At 48.9% G+C, this 17342-nt stretch overlaps 1 protein-coding gene across 5 annotated transcripts in view; it reads right to left on the bottom strand.

Moving 5' to 3' along the window:
- Window positions 1-17342, bottom strand: part of SEPTIN9 (septin 9) — a 151306-nt gene that overhangs the window by 56741 nt on the left and 77223 nt on the right. For all 5 annotated transcript variants that reach the window (XM_059863972.1, XM_059863975.1, XM_059863974.1 and 2 more), the window contains one exon: window positions 5189-5830. In XM_059863972.1, the coding sequence (XP_059719955.1) occupies window positions 5189-5830 (642 nt within the window). The remainder of the gene's footprint in view (window positions 1-5188; window positions 5831-17342) is intronic.

Below are 17342 nucleotides of genomic sequence, written 5' to 3'. Positions count from 1 at the left end.
AGCACAAAGACTCAGGGAGGGAGAATGTGGATGGGAAGGAACATTTCTTGCCCCATTAAACACCTCCTGCTCTCCTCCCAGCTCTGGAGCAGGCTCAGCCCTCACCACCAGCCCTGCTGCCCTAATGAAGCTCAGCACTGAAATTGCTCCTTTCCTCTGTGGTTTGCTCTGAGCTGCCAAGCTCCCTGGGACTGTTTTTCTCCTCTGACTGGCCTCTTCCTGCACAGCACGCTCTCCTGCATGCCTTCAGCAGCAGGGCAAGCCAGCCTGACAGCTGGGGAAGGCCGGTCCCAGCACAGGAGAGGTCGCCCCCACCCAGTGAGGGCAGCTGGAGGCAGCTGTTTGTGCTGGAGAGCCACCAGCCACAGGGTCCAGGGGTGCCCGGTGGCCCAGGAGCACCTCCTGGTGACCCAAACCCTGGAGCAGAGGCTGTCACACAAGTCCCTGCTGCAGACATCAGAGGGGCAGTGTCATTGTTGAGGTGGTCACAACACAAAGCAGAGACTGCAAGTAGTCTCAGATGGTAACTCTTTATGATGGAAAATGGCTGGCTTTTTATATACTTTCTAATTGTTTATATTTTTTTTACTCCAACTATTGGTTACAATAAATTAACGCAACACTATTAGAGAAAAGTAACAGTAACTTCAGCTAACTTTCTAAAAATATTTCACCTAGCTGTAAAGTTCTTTCTTTATATTTTTTTAATTCTTCTCTCAGTCTCTTTAGTAACATCCTTAGAGAGAGCTCTTTTTAGTTTCTTTTTACTTCTCAACTTCTTCTCACTCTTTTAACTAACAAGCTCACTATCAGTCTCTTCTGCAGGGCAGTGTCTGCATTTGGGGGGTTGTGGTGGGGCCAAAGCTGCCGTGGAGCTGAGGAGCATTGGCAAGGTGCCTGCACCCATTTGTGGGACACCCCGAGGGTCCCTGTGCAGCCCCCCAAAATCTCTCGGTGTTCTTGCACCAGCAACAAGGAGAGAGGCCACACACCTGCCCAGCATCACCCTAGGGGGTGTTGTGCACCAAGGGGTGGAGCTCCCCAGGATGGGCTCCTGTGTGAGAGCAAGCAGGGCAGCCTCAGGGCATGGCAGTGGAGGGGGACATGGTCAGGAAGGGGACGTGCTCTGGCAGTGACCCTGGGCTGGAGCCTTGTGCTGACACACAGGGAAAAGGAGACAGAGCCCTCACAACCCCTCCAACTTTGTCTTTGTGGTAGTGGGGTTGGACCTCGATGATCTTTAGGGTCTCTTCCTGACGAGGTCTCTGGTGTTGAGATGACCCTGAGGTGTCAGAAAGTCTCTTTTTCCCAGCCCCGAGACTGAATAAGGAGTCAGGATTCCTCAGCTCTTGTTCTCAAGGTTGTTTATTTTCTCTTACCTATCACGTTCTCTTTCTGCCCTGCTGAGATCTGCCCAGCAGGTCGGGTTGTGGCACAGTCCCTGCCCTTGGGCTGGTGTTGGCTTTTTATACTAAGAACTACGTGTGCTTTATTTACAAAAATTTCCCAATACCTATCACCTGTGTTAGACAGTCTGTCTCTACTCTAAACCAATCCAGAAGTGCCACCATCACAGCAGAAGGTGGAGGACAAGAAGGAGAAGAAGGACAGGACATGCCCAGATTCCTCCATCTTGCCTCTTGAACCCCCATTCTAAATCCCCAAAATTCTACTTTTTCCCCCTGTGACAAATTCACTATCATTCTATTCAAACTCTTGTGCCTTGTAACTCCTCACACAAAGTTGGTAATTGTTTCCATGGGTTCAAATCAAAGGCACAGGTGTCTTTGACCCTGTGCCAAGGTCTCTGAGCCCCTGCCAGGGTCTCGAGTTCTCCAGGGCAGCCAGAGGAATGTCCTGGGTTCCAACACCTCCCAAGCCAAACCATTCTGTGATGATTCTTGGAGACATTTGGACTGAAAGCCCCTTTTGTAGCAGAGCCTGGCTGGCTGATGCTGCCAGGCAGACTCCAGACAGCTGGGCTCAGGGGTGACACTCGTCCCAGCAGCTGTCGCCCCTCTCTCCCTGCCCCAGGCAGCTGGAGCATTCAGCAGCTCAGCCAGAATTCTGCTCTTAAAGTGCCAACCACTCGTGGGGCTCAGGGTTGGGGCACTCAGAGCAGCCCAGACCCAGCAGGGTGAGGCTGAGCACCATCCCACGGGGCAGGATGGGGCTCCTGGGCACCACACACAGCAGCTGGGGACAGAGCGGGGCTCACAAGATCCCCATCCTTGGGCTGGGGCTCAGAGCTCAGCTGTGCCCAGCTGGAGATGGCCCAACCTGTGAAAAAACCCAGCTCAGAAAAGCCATGCCTACACCACACACAGGAAGAAAAACCCACTTGAGTGCTGCAGGTTCGACATCAGCTGCCCTGCTGACTCCTGCCTTGGTTTTACACCAGCACACACCACAGCCTGGCCTCTCTGCACCTCGGGGTGACCACAGGAGAGGGGATGGGACCCCTGGTCCAGCTCCAGGGCCAGGCACGGACCTCCCAGGTCCTGGCTCAGCCACCCCAGCCCATCCCACAGCCCCCAGGGTGGGGAGGGAGGGGGTGACCTCCCCCTGACCACGGGATCCCTCACAGGAGAGAGCTCAGGGCGATGGAGAATGGAAAAGTAATTAACAGGAAAGGAAAATCCAGAACATTGTGGACAATAAATGACAGCTGGGAAGGGAGGGAAGCTGGCTTTAACATGGAATTAATTGAAAACAAGATAGAGCTAATATAAGCCAGGTCTCCAGTTTCATAGGGGCTCTGGTCCACGATGTTATTAGACTTTGTCTCCAAGGTCAAAACCCCTGACTTCTGCTAATGAAGAGGCAGTTCCTGCCCCACAACCATAAACAACACCACCAAACAAAGATATCCCAACACCATTTCCAGAGCCAGCACCTCTCCCACACCTCAGAGCCTTTCCAGGGCCCTGTGGGTCTGCACATCGAGCCTGAGCTGGCAGAGCTGGCACTTCCCAGCACCCAGGGAGGCACTGTGGAAAGGAAGATGTGGCAGGATCACCCATGGCAGATTTGATGTGGCTTTTCCTGAGGATTCACCTGGCTCTCATCCAGCTAAGGATCCCAGGAGATGTCTCCATTGCCCAGGGCAGGTGGATGTCTCTGGATGAAGCCCTGCTGCTCCCGCAGTGACTCCCTGTTCCCCTCCTCACAGGGATGAACACTGGCCCCACAGCACTGCTCAGACCTGCTCTGCCAGCACTGGCACTTCCTTTCCTCTTTCTTTCTAGAATTTCTTATTGAACTCGACAGCTCTTTCAGGCAGGATGAACCCAAGGGAACAGCTCTGCCTGCAGACACATCTGAGCACAGATCCCTGAGCAGCCCTGAGGTGCCACCACAGGAGCTGAAAGTGCAGCAGGCAGCTCCTGCCACCTCCTGTGTGACACCTGAGCCACCACCCCAGCCAGGGCTGTACAGGGTAATCACACATCCTCAGGACAGAGAGAGACAGGGAATTGTAAATGCAGGGTCACCCACGAGGGGAGAGAACGATGCATCTGACTCCATCTCATCAGAAGGCTAATTTATTACTTTATTATACAATATTATTATTATTATCATAATTACATAGTATAATAAAGTATAATATACTATATAATTATATAATATTATACTATATTATATTATTAAGGAGTACTATACTGTACTAGAGATTACAGAAAAGATACTGAATGCTAAAAAGATAATAATGAAAACTCGTGACTCTCTCCAGAGCCCTGACACAGCCTGGCCCTGACTGGCCAAAGAGTGAAAACAACTCCCAGCAGAATGCAATGGAACAATCACCTGTGGGTGAACAATCTCCAAACACATTCCACATGAGCACAACACAGGAGAAGCAAATGAGATAAGAATTGTTTCCCTTTTCTCTGAGGCCTCTCTCTGCCTTTCAGCTTTCCAGGAGAAAAACCCTGGGTAAAGGAATCATGTTCAGGGAATGTGAATGCCACAACACAGTTCTCCCAGGATTTTCCTGGGAAGCTGTAAGAAGCTGTGGGAAACTTAGAGAAAAGCATTAAAACAATTATTATCCCTCTTTCTGTAACCCTTGTTTATAGACATGGCTCTCCAGAGTGTGCTGTTCATAGCTCACCAATAGTTTGAGAAGTTTTTACTTTGAGACCAACCAAGTCTCACCTTAGCAAGTCACATTATAAAATTCATTATAAAATTTCACTATAAAATAACATTATAACAATAAAAAAAAACCATTACAAAATAACATTATAAAAGCATTTAAACAATTATCTCTCTTTCTGTAACCCTTGTTTATACATATGGTTCTCCAGAGTGTGCTATTCATAGCTCACCAATAGTGTGAAAAGTTTTTACTCTGACCCCAATCAAAGAGATTTAAGACTCACCTTAGCGAGTCACATTATAAAATTTCATTATAAAATAGCATTATAACAATAAAAATAATAGAATAACTATATAATATAATAACTAATATTAATTATCAATAATAATTAATAATAAATATAACAATTATATATCAATATATAATTTAATGTTTATAAATTATGTTATATACCAATAAACTATAATAAATTATACTAAATAATCTTTAGTACTGATAAATTATAATTCAATATTAATATTTTAATTAGCATAAAACTATGTGTAATTAATTATTAATATTAAATATTATTATAAATATAATTAGTTATTGAAATAACTAGTAATATAATAATTATAAAATGTATAAAAATAATAATGTATAAAATTATAGCATTTGTAAATTTATGAATATTTAAAAATTTTAAATATAAAAATATGGAAATATATAGATCTATAAATATATAAATATATAAATATTTTTATATATGAATAGTTATAAATTTAGAAATATAAATTATAGAAATTATAACTATAATAATTCATTTAAAATTATAACATTTATAAATTTATAATTATTTTTAAATTTAATATATTAAAAATACATAAATATATAAATATTTTAATATATAAATATTTTTAAATTTTAAAATCATAAGGATAGAATTTATAAATATAATAATTTATAAAATTTTAAAAATATTTTATAAATATTTTAAATTTTATTTATAAATATAATAATGATAAAATTATAAATTGCCTCCTGATCCACCTCACAAAGCCTGCAGCCTCTCACTCCATCCCTGCCTGGCCAGGCCCCCGCACTCACCTTCCTCTCTCTTTGGCGGGCTCTCGGTGGGCACCAGGTGTGGCTTTGTGTCCGCCAGGTGTGGCAGGGCGGGCAGGGGCTCGGAGCCCTCGGCCGCCCTCGCGCCCGGGCTCTCGGTGCCCTTGCCCCCCTGGCTGTCCGGGCGGCGCGGCGCGGCCTCGGGCACGGCGCCGGGCTCGGCGCGGCGCTGCGGCAGCTCGGGGATCTTGGAGCCCGGCGCCTCCGCCCGCCGCAGCCCCGGCTCCTGGGGCTTGCCCAGGGTGATCTCAGTCCTCCTGGCCGTGCCCTCGGGGGGCTTGTGGCCCACATCGGCTCGTTTGAGGCCGAAGCGCGACAGGCCCGAGGTGGAGTTCTCCACCTGCTTGGATGAGATGTCGATGGAGATTTCTGTTCTTCTGGACACCGGCTCGGGCACTTTGGGTCCAGAGAGCTCCACCCTCCTCAGAGGGGGCTTGGGGGATCTTTGCGCTGCGGGCTCCGCATGGCGGCTGGATGGCTCCGAGTTCCTGGCGCCGAGTTCCTGAAACTTCTGCGTGGAGCTGGACACGGTGGACCTGAGGAGGGTGTTGGGGGCCCGTCTTTGTGGGGTGGAGGAATTTGAAGACTGATCTACCTCCTCGACCTCAAAGGATCTTTTCAGAGCTGAAAAACATGAAAAGTGGTTCAGGATTTAGTTACCGTCCACCTGAGTGTGTCCAGAGGTGCTTACAGACACTGCACAAGGCTCGTAACTCCATTTCTGCTCCTTCATCCCAGGGCTCACAATCCACTTAAGCAGCTGGGGATTAAAGGCCCTGCCTCTTCAGACAAGTTAAAAACCCAGCAATAAAACAAATCAAGGCCAGGAAACTCAGCCCCCGAGCAGAAATTATCCCCACACTCGGAGGGGAGCAGAGGGTCCCACCATGGCATGGCAGAGCAGAGCAGGGCACTGCGTTTGGGGGAAGACAGAGATCCAGATTCCTTTTCTTTTTCTTTTTTTTAACCTATGTCACAAAAAAAGCAATGCCAAATTTCCTAAGAACTGGGGGTTATACTGTATTTGAAATATAGCTGAATGTCAATCCTCATAACACAATGATTGTATTCTTAAGCATGACATTTGCTGCCCAGGGAGGTGGTGGAGTCCCCATCCCTGGGTGTGTTTAACAAAGCCTGGATGTGGCACTGGGTGTTGGGGCTGGGTTGGACTCGATGGTCCTGAAGGTCTCTTCCAACCCAGTGATTCTGTGAATTAGGATCCCAGGGAGAGCACTGGAGCACAGCCTTGCTTCATCCCAGGAGGTCCTCCCAGGCCCGGGGTGGAGCTGGAGAGGATCCCCCATGCAGGATGTATCCATGTTCCAGGGCTGCTCTGACCCTGGACCCTCCATCCCTCAGACACATCCATTGGCTGGGCAGGAGCCATCGGTCACTGCTGGGTCCAGCTGGTGGCACAGGGAGGGGGGACCATGCCCGTGGCAGCCACCTAGCTCTGCTCCAACACCCAGCAGGGCAGCAGATGTCACCTCCTCTGTCCTGGCAGCAGGGGCTGGCACAGCCATAGGCACATCCCCTGGTTCAGGGAAACCAGAGATGGTGAAGAAAGCAAAGCCCTCAGAGCTGGGGCTCACATGTTGGACAAGCCACAGCAAGGGGAGACTGCAGGGGTTAAAATGTGAGGATACAGACTTTGGGCTGCTTTCCTTGAGGGAGGAATACCCCAGAACTCCTCAATGTGAACCCCAGGCTGCAAAAGCAGCCTGGCTGGGCACTGAGGAGCCTGACAGCAGGAGCCTCCCCAGGATGTTCTGTATCAGTGACCTGGCAGGAGCCCCTCTGTGCTCAGGGACAGACAGACATGAATGGACAGACACCCCATGTCCCCCAGCTGTGGTTCAGACCCCAGCATGGGAACTGCTGGGAAGCAACGGGAGTCTGGGATGGGCTCCCAAGGGTGGGGTACCAGCTGGAAGGATGCACAGAAGGATCCAGCCCCAAAGTCAGCCTGATGGGAGCAGCACCACAGCTGCTCTGGGGTTGTGGGGAGAGGAAAGCACCAAAGCACAACACTCACCCCCCTGTAAACCCAGGAAGGGTCCCACAAAGGGCACCTCGTGACAAAATGGTCTGTCTTGCATCTCAGAAATATGGGTAGAAGAAAGGAAGGAGGAGATAAAGAAAACTAAAATTGCTTTTGCTCAGATTTATCTGGTTTCTGACTTCTACAGAGCTCTTCCTGCCATGACACGGGTGCTCACAGGGGTGACAGCTCCCTGCAGCAGTCCCTGCCCTGCAGTCTGCTCTTGGCACAGCTCATGCACTGCAGGTCTGTGTCCAAGTCACAGCTCTCAGCATCCCAAAATAATTAATTCAAAAAAGCCCCACACTGGAAAGCTCTTTACACATGTTCAAACTCTCAGGTCTCCAACCCCAAGCTGGAGCTCTGACCCTCCAGCACAGATTTTCCAGTTTCCCCTTTCCATCACACACTTTATCCAGAAACAAACATTTTAGCTGGTTTTTTCCCAAAACCCCCACGTTTAAAACAATGCAGCAGCCAAGCCCAGCTTGCATTTTGCTGGAAACAAAGAAAGAGGAAGGGACAACCCGACGGGGAGCCCTTGCCTGGCCTTGAGCAAAGCTGGGTGGGCAAGAGCAGCAGAGGACACTGGCAGCTCCCTGAGGGGTGGAACCACACTGCTGTCCACATCAGGCTCTCCAAACCACTCCTCCAGCCAGCTCAGTCTCCACCTCTTCCCTTCAACAAGCAGCTCTCTGACCTCCTGAGAGATGTGCCTTGAGGAGGAGGGTAAATGCTCTCATGGAAATGCTGGCCAGTGTCTTTCCTTAGTGAACATTGTCCTGGAGATCCCTCAGTACCGAGTGCTTTGGGGATTTCTTTCTGACCTGCAAATGAGCTTTGGGTGCTAACAGCCCAAGGGTTCCTCACATGAGCCTTGTCCATCATCCCCACCCCTCCAAGCCCTGCTGCCCCTTCCCAAAGAAATGGTGAGTAACCCCACTGCAGTGCTGACCTACATGGCCCTTTCTTCTGACTGTAAACCCCACAAAGTGCCCCAAACCCAGGGTAAACCTGCCCAATGCCACCCATGTGGTCTTTCTGGAGCCCAGCCAGCCCCTGTCCTTATCAAAGGGCTGGACTGAATTACAACACCCAAAAATGGCTTTTTTCCAGGTCCTTCTGTTGCAGAAAAGAGAAAAAGGTCAAAGCCCAGACACAAAGGGGTTCAAAAAGGCCCAGGCAGAGCTGCAGAACCACGATTACAGCCTCAGGACAACCAAGCCCTCCAGATAAACCCTCCCTTGTGCTGCTGTGCCAGGGGCAGGAAGGGGCTGAGGGGCTGGGCAAGGAACCTTCACCCCAAAGAGGGGCAGAAATGGCTCAGCACAGTTTGTGACAGCAAAATCATGAGGAGCCCCAGGTCCCAGGGGCATTCCCTCCCCAGCAGGGTCACTGAGTGCCTGGGGACAACCCAGGAGCTTTCTCACCCCTCTCTGCAGGATGGGGTGAGCATCTCATGGTTTCACAGGGATTTCAGTACCCAGCTTGTCCTGCTGGCACATTCCATGAATCCAGCATGGCCTGGAGAAGGTCAGGCATCCCAGGCATGAGACAGGAGAAGGGCTGTGACCACGAGGGTTTGTGTTTCCACCTCTGAGACAGAGCCCCACTGCCATGAGCACGATGGCATTGGGAATGTCACCTTCAGCAATGCTGGCCCTGAGGGACAGAGCGTGGCTGGAGCTCCCTGCTCAGCTCTGCCTCTCTCCTCCTTCCATGAGAAGAGAGAAGGACCTCAGGAAGCACAACAGCTCTCAAAAAAAAAAGAGAAAAAACTTAAAAATAGTGTGTCCTGCCCCAGAGCCAGGAAAGGAAAGTAAACAGCCTCTGCTCCTCCTCCCAGCTTCCTGAGGGAAGTGTCTGTGTTCCTCACAAAAACAGCAGCTGAAGGCAGGGCAGGGCTCTAGGGCCCCACAGCCCACTCCCACCTGCCATGCCAGGGTCCCACCTGGGCAGCTGTGGCTGATTCTCTGTGTCCCCAAGGGCTCCAGGTCCCTTCACATCCCTGACAGCCCCAAACAAGGTGTCCCTGCCCTGGGCTGGCCCTGCTGCAGGACTGTCCCCACTGTTGTATTTTCCAGGGGGTTTTGGGCACAAGCAGGGCTTCCCCTCACAACCAGGAGTTCTGTGCCTTTCATTAGAAGGCACAAAAATGGCCAACAAGCTCTTGTTGCAAGGTCTTTTAAGACTAAACTATGTAATTAAGAAATGACACCTGGATTATTTTCCCTTTTAACCCAATAACTGATCACTCAACGTCTGCAATGCGGATTTTTCTGTCCAATTACAAAACATCACCCAAACCCATGGAGAAGAAGGAAGAAGGTAGAGAATGACCTGCCCCCACCCTAAAACCTCCATCTTGCTTCATATTTATTTCTATATTCTCAAATCCCAAACTCTAAGTTTTCCTCCCTGTGACATTACACACTTATCACCAACTCCACACCCACAATCCCAGTGCTATCAATCAGTTTTGGAAGTCTCACAGCCTCAGGTCAATTGCAGTGTTCTCTTGTGGGTCTGTGCCTTTCAGCACAGAAAGTTTAAAATTCTCAGCATCCAGGGTTCCAACATTTAGGAATTCCAACCAGAGGTCTGGTTCAAATCCCAGCAGCTCATGCAGCAGCCCAGAGTCTTGCAGAGATGTCACAAGGGTGCCCAGATGCCAGGGAGAGATCTGCACAGGGACTCCACAATGTGGGAAATAGCAAAGGTAAGAAGATTTTTAGGAAGCTGGAAAGGTAGGTCTTAGAAACAGAAAGAGTAGAGAAACTTAAAATTAGCTGCAGTTGTAAAGTCTGAAGGTAGAAAAAGTTACAATAGTACAGTAAGGACATGAAAGAACAGTTTAAGTCTTAAGATTTAGATTTTAAGATTGGAGAAAAATATGTTTAGCAAGATAGTAGAAGGTTTAGCTAGACCTTAAGATTGCAGAAAAATATGTTTGGCAAGACAGTAGAAGGTTTCAAGCCTAGTGATGAAGTACTGTGTATTGTTAATAGAAAGCATACAAGTAACCTTTGTGTGAAGTGTATGAGTACTTTCAGTAATTGGTTAGAACCACTGTCTGTAAGCTTTAGCAGTATGTTATTGGCTAGAAAGTTTTTAAGATGCTCTGTAACAAAGAAATCTTTGGCTGCTGCTGGCTGTACATGAGCTTTGCCATCTTCTTGTTGTCTCAGCCATGTGATGAGGCTGATGCTGCAAATCAAGCTCAAGGAACGTACCCCAGCAGTCCTGTCCTGTTTGTGAGAGGGAAAAACACACACCCCAGCACACACACCTCCCAGCTGGGAGCCCTGCAGCACACAGCTCACTGCCACCACAGCTCACCCCACTCTGCAGCCTGGCCCTGGGCACCCCAGGGGGGTCAGCCAGGGAACATCTGCAACATCTGCTCCTCCTCTCCCACCTTTTTAAACAGAATATCCCACCAACAGGCCGGGGAGAGGCTTTACACAAGGCAACATCTATGCACAGAGCTCAGGAGGAGACCAAATAAACAGCAAGGGACGCTGGCTCCTCTGGGACCTGCCTCTCAGCTCTGCCACAGCCACAGCCCCCAACTGCTTCCCATTAAACATCCTGTCCCCTCTCGTGGTCCCTGTAACCCAGGGGTTACATCTGCTTGCTTTGTTAAGCACAGAGAGCTTTCCCTGGGTTTCTGGACACAGCAGAGCCTGCTGGGGCCGGGGCAGCGGGCGCCCCGTTATTCCCCAGCACACAATGGCAGCGTTTGAGAGCTCTAAACTGCTACCAGATGGTCACCTCCTGTTCCCAGGCAGGAAAGGGGGGAGGCTGCAGCTCTCATCTTTCACAGAGCCCTTGGAAACCCAGCACAGCATTCACTGCTCACGGCCCTCAAGCTTCCCAGAGCCCCTTGGCAGGCAGCAGGGTGCTCATGGTGCTTTTCTGGCCCAGGCTGAGAGCAAAGAGTGTTTGCCTGTGCAAACCCAGGGCACCTGGAATATTTCTCTGGCTGCTCTGGGGTGCCCTGAGCCACAGGGGAGCACTGACTTTGACCCTCATTCATCGAGAAAGTTTCCCAGACTTCACAAAATTCCTAAAATCCACAAAAGTGTGAAATAGATTATAGAGAGCAGTGTAGGTGTGTCACTGGGTGAGAAATTGAGGTTTTGGGATTTTTAGTGTGTTGTGGATGGAAGAAAGATGGAGGGCACAGGGTGTCATCCTGTTTCTTCTTCATGCTTCTTCTTCCTTCTTCTCCAAGGGTTTGGGTGGCATTTTGTAATTGGGTGGAAAAATCTGCATTGGGGGCTCTTTGGGATCAGTTATTGGGTTAAATAGGAAAATAATTCAGCTATCAGTTCTTAATTTGATAGTTTAGTCTTAAAAGACCTTGTAACAAGAGATTATTGGTCATTTTTGAGGTGCTTTTCCAGCGTGCTGAGCCTGGTGTGGGCAGCATGCAAAATTTTAGATAAGATAACAATAAACAAGAACCTGAAGAAGTAAAAAATTCAGTGTGTCTCTCTTTCCTGACACAAAACCACTCCAGAAGGGTCTCCCCCAACAGGGGAGCCCAGCCTGAGTCCCAGAAGTCAGGGAATTGGCAACAGGTACTCTGGCATTTGCCCACAGGGCCACCTGGGTCTGGCTTATTCAAACCTGCCCTGAGTGATGCCACAGAAGAGCTGCCACCACCCAGAGCAGAGCTGGGTGCACTGGAATGAGCTAGAGGCTCAGTTATGGGGGCAAGGAGGGTGTTCTGCATGTTTCTAGAGGGTGTTTCCACTGTGTATTAAACCTAAAGGCCCCACAGCAGAAAGGGAAGGGAGCTGCACCCCTGCTGCAGCACCACAGCAAGACAATACCTGTACCCATCCTCAGCAACAAGGGGCTCCCAGCTCCCCTGAGCCCCTCAGTGGGGTCAAAACCATGGGGCTGGGTGGAAATCCCTGGCAGTGCAATGCTGCACAAGCTGGCAGGATTTCGTGAGCACACACAGCTTCAAAACAGCCTGAGAAACTCAGATCCCCTCCTACACCCACAGAAACCAAGGCAGGAAATTTTAAAAGCACCTTTCCCAAAGCTTCTGGTGATCTAACAAAAGAAAGAAGTAGAAGAAAGAAGAGGGGCTGGGGCCCCTCCTTGTGCTTGTGCCAGGAGGCCTCACACCTTTTCTTCACCAATAAACCAACCTTGCTGCACTACATATATAAAATAAATCTATCTATCTATCTATATCTATCTATCTATATCTAAAAATATCTATATATATTTAGTGACACTCTGCTGTTGTACCCTGACTCTCACACTATCCTGGGTCAGGTTATGAACAGTTTATGCCCAAATAAATCCCTTCTCTGATTTCACTGACAGCCTTCAAAGGAAGTTGCAGCAGACTGCCTGCTCTGACAGGAATCACATGTACAAGGAAAGGCTGGCAACGTGCTGTCACTATGCAGGGCCTTCCTGAATGGTGTAAATGGTACCAAGAGGTGAGTTCTGGTGGAAATTTGGGGATAAAGGCAAGTTCAGGGCTCTGACTTTAATCAAAGCAGAATTTCTCTCACTCACAGCAAGGTATGAAACAGCCTGAGGCTGATGCAGCAAACTGCTCCTTTCCCAGAAATGAACATGCAAAAGCAAAGTCAGGACTAAGAATAGAAAAAAACAATAAAATCCACACTCAGATTAATACAAAATCCCAGCTTTCCAGTCCCCATAATGCAGTTCTCAAAAGATTTTAGCTTGATTATCTATTACACTTGGGTTTGTATAACCATTAACTCACAGCAAAATGCTTCCAGATCAGAGCAGTGTATTTTACATCCCTTCTATTCATTTCATACTTGTACAGAAAATTACATAAAAATCAGGGTATCCAGCCCAGCAGATTGCATTACTGGCTCTGCCAGGGGCTCACTCCAGCTCCTGTCTCCTGTCTGTGCTCCAGTTTGCTTTCACAGGGGGAGGAGGAAGGAGAGAAATAAATCTTTTCTGTGCCTCCCATGGGGCTGCAGATTTGGTTTGGTTCACTAATATTTCTAAAATGCCCTGAAATGATTACCCAGAGACAAAAGTAGGATGCAGATGGTCTTGCAGAGCCCAGCCTGCCCCGTGCTGGTGCCACAGATGCCATCCCCAGGAGGCTGAATCCCAGTGCCCATGCAAGGGACATGGAGAGTGACTCAGGGACTGGGTGGTTAAATCAGTGAAGTCTCCATTGGAGAAGATGCTTTGATGGGTGGTGTTGTGATATGCTGGTTAAAAAGCTCCAGAAAAGAGGAAATTGGGGCAAAGGAGGGCCCCAGGAGCCGTTCACCCTGCAGTGCTGCCCACTCCTGCCTGCTGATTGCTGCTGTCCCTGCAGCCAGCTCTGATGACTCTCCTGGAGGGGACACCCAGCACTGCAGAGTGAGCTGCTGTCCAAACGTCCTGAGGGCTGGCAGGGAGCAGAGCTCTCCTCCTCCCTGGAAATGTGCTTTGAAAAATCAAATCAAATCCACCCTTTGCACATTTCCCTGCATTTTTACTTCCATTGGCCAAGATGACAGAAAGATTCAGTTCCCATCCCAGTCCTCACCACGCTCCTTGTCCCCCAGACCAGGGCAGTGACCACTGCCCTCACCACCACCCCCAGGGCTGGCAGAGGCTGCAGAGCACCCAGCTCACCCTAGCAAGGGTTGTTGTGATGCTTGTGTCCCAAACTGCCACCTCTACTGCCAGGAGGAGTGGCACAGGTGATGTCACAATGTCCCCTGCCCTGCAATCCACAGGAGGCTGCCTGTTACTATGATATTTTCTGAAAAATCCCTTCACCAGGATTTTTTTCTCTTGAGAAGCTGAGAAGCCTCAGAAAAGAAATGCAAACAATAATTATCTGATAGGTTTGGAATGTGGTTTGGAGATCATTTACTAACAGGTGTATCTTTGATTGGTTTTATGTGAATTGTGTTGACTTAATGACTAATTTTAGTTTAGCTGTGTCCAGACTCTGGTCAGTCACAGGTTTTTATTATCATTCTTTTCCAGCCTTCTGTCTGTATCCTTTCTCTATAGTTCAGTATAGTTTTAGTATATAATTTCATATTATAATATGATATAATATAGTTAATATATTACAATATAATACAATATAATATAATACAATATAATATCATATATTGTGGTGTTTGCAGGGGTTTCAGGATGAGGGAAGAGATGAGAATTTTTATTTTATGTTTCAGAAGGTTGATTTATTATTTTATTATATATATTATATTAAAAGAAAATGATATATTAAAACTACACTAAACAATAGAGAAAGGATTTTATTAGAAGGTTACCTAGGAATAGAAAGGAATGGTATGATAATAAAATCTTGTGACTGACTAGAGAGTCTGAGACACCTGGACTGTGATTGGCCATTAATTAAAAACAACTACATGAGACCAATCAAAGATGCACTTGTTGCATTCTACAGCAGCAGATAATTATTGTTTACTTTTCGTTTCTGAGGCTTTTCATCTTCTCAGGAGAAAAGATCTTAGCAAAAGGATTTTTCATAAAATATGTCTGTGACAATGATATCATATCATAAAATAATACATCAGCCTTCTGAAAACATGAAGTCCAATTCTCATCTCTTCCCTCCTCCTGAAGACCTCACACCACCACAGCTGGCTGACACTGACTGTCCCTACCCCTGGGCACCCACCCCAAACTGCCCTGGCCTGGGTGCCAGCAGCCCTGGGAGGCTGCAGGGTCACACCCCACCCATGGCAACTCCCCTCTGGGCACACACACCAGCCAAGGGCCAGCTTGGGTGGCCACTGCCCCGGGGCCACTGCTCTGGAGGTGTCCCCAGGAGAGCCAGGGGCTGCTGCACCCAGCAGCCTCACAGAAGCAATCAGGGTAAAAGCCTGAGTCACAGCCATCAGGAGATGGGAGCTGCTCAGAATGAGCTGGAACAGCAACAAACCCCTTCCTGCCCAAAAAGAACAGCCCTTCTTGCCACTCCTTTGTTTGTTACCAGCAGCAAACCCCTTCTTGCTCCTCCTCACCTGCACTGTGAGTGGCAGGGAAGGAAGTGAGGAGGGGTCTCCTGCACCCAGGAGGGCTCTCCCCACCGTGGCACCAGCACAGCAGCTGGGTACAGACTGCTGGTGCCACCAGAGGGGTGCCAGGACCAAACAAAACCCTGCAGGTGTGAAATGAGAGGTGGCCAGGACACAGCCCCATCCCTGTCCAAGGGCATGACAGCCCACAAAGAGCTCCCCTGATGGAGCCTGACCCCCACCAACCAGGCACAGCCCCCAGGAACTGAACTCAGACCCACTGACTCATTTTACAGGCTCCAAACAAGCTAAACCTGGATTTAGGGTCACTTGGCTTGTTGCTAAAGACCAAAGGGGTGCCAGAGTCCACTGCAGCAGGAGGGGACGGGGAGGTTGGGAGGGGGAAAGAGCCCACATGATATTCTTGCAGAAAAATGCAGCCTTAAGTATCCAAGTCAGAAATGTGAATATCTGGAGTGATTATGGGCTCTGAAGTCTCCATTATTGCCTTTGCATTTATGACACATTCCCATCCAGGTTTTCCTGGCTGCTGTCTCAGTCCTGGCTCCAGAAAAAGAGCTGAGCAGCTCCTTGCAAGGAAGGGCAGCACACCAGAAATGAAACCAGCACCCAGTGAGGCCATGGGGCACCCAGAGGTGCCAGGTTAATGCCTGGCAGTAATTTAGCCCCAGGTTTGCCAGCATGTATTGGCCATGGTCACTCAGAGCTCTCAGACCTGACCCAACACGTCCCAGAGGTGCCTCCCACTCACTGCACTGCCCCAGCCCACCACGAGGCAATGAGCAGAGAGTGCAGCACTTCAGGTGAGTCCCTTACTGAGGGAAAGGTGCTGCCAGGACTCCAGGCCCTGGGAAGAGCCAGCACAGTGCTCCAGCCCCTGCCTCACCTCCAGGCACTGTCAGCGATGGAGAGAGACAGGGAGACTGACTCAGTGATCAAAATCTGATTTTATTGTGGGATACAAGCACTTATATTCCATTTTAGGGAGACTAGTAATGTGTACTACAATGATTAGGTTGAAATCACATACACAAACTTATGTATATAACAACATCTCTTGCTTACAGACTTCAATAGGACTTTTTCTTTCCTGGTAAACCTGTCTAATTAAATCTTCTTGCTATCTAAGTTTAATTTTAAAAGTTCCATTTGCTTTGGCCAAGGCATCCTGTTATCAAATCTCTTATGTTAACCAAGTCTAAAGTCTATCATCTATCTTGTGTCCTCTAGCATTCCAACAAGGCACCAGCACTGTGCTTGTAAAACCAAAGCAGCTGCCCTGGCTGTGGTGCAGAGAGCCATCCCCTCGCTGTCCTTCCCACCCAGGCTCCTCTGCAGGGTCTCTTCATGGGCAGCACAGCCTGTGCTCACTCTGCCCAGGAGCTCACCTGTGCCAGCCCTGGGAGCCCTCCCTGCTGCCACAGCCCCAGGGACACACAGCCCAGCCCCCTCTGCACAACAGGACTGTAAACAACCACCTCTGGATGATCCCACAGCCAAACCAGGGCCAGAGACCATCCCCAGAGCCCAGTTCATGCGGGCAGAGATCAACTGTTCTTCCCTTTCCACTCCCTCACAACCTTTTTATTCCCAAAGAATTAGATTTACACAGGGAAAAAGCTAGCCCACAGCAGCAGGTACCCACTGCTGTGACCAGGCAGATGCAGGTTTCTGACTTTGTGGCTTGAAGGGCAGTTCTGCAGGGGAAGACACAACTTCTGCTGGGGTACACACAAAACTTCCCTTCCTCTGGCTCCTTCCTCTCCCACCACAGGAGGATTTGGCAGAAAACTCCCATCCAGCCCATCCTTTTGTCCAGGCAGAGAAACACAGATGTGGAATGAGAGAGAACACTCTGAAGTGGCTGTAAAGCCCAGCTTTGAGGGTATCAGAGGTGCCTTTGCTGTCCTGGAGCACCAGCTGCATCAGTGAGCAGCCCACACCGAGCTGGCCACAAAGAGCTCCAGGAGAAAGCAGTCACAGTGTGACTTTTTGTGGACAGCCCAGGAAATCCAACAATTGAGGAGCTTTGCTTCACTCCCAGGGCTGGGATGATCCAAGA

The sequence above is a fragment of the Haemorhous mexicanus genome, chromosome 20 (assembly GCF_027477595.1).
Source record: "Haemorhous mexicanus isolate bHaeMex1 chromosome 20, bHaeMex1.pri, whole genome shotgun sequence".
Taxonomy (NCBI): Eukaryota; Metazoa; Chordata; class Aves; order Passeriformes; family Fringillidae; genus Haemorhous; species Haemorhous mexicanus.
This window is presented reverse-complemented; position numbering and strand designations above follow the sequence as displayed.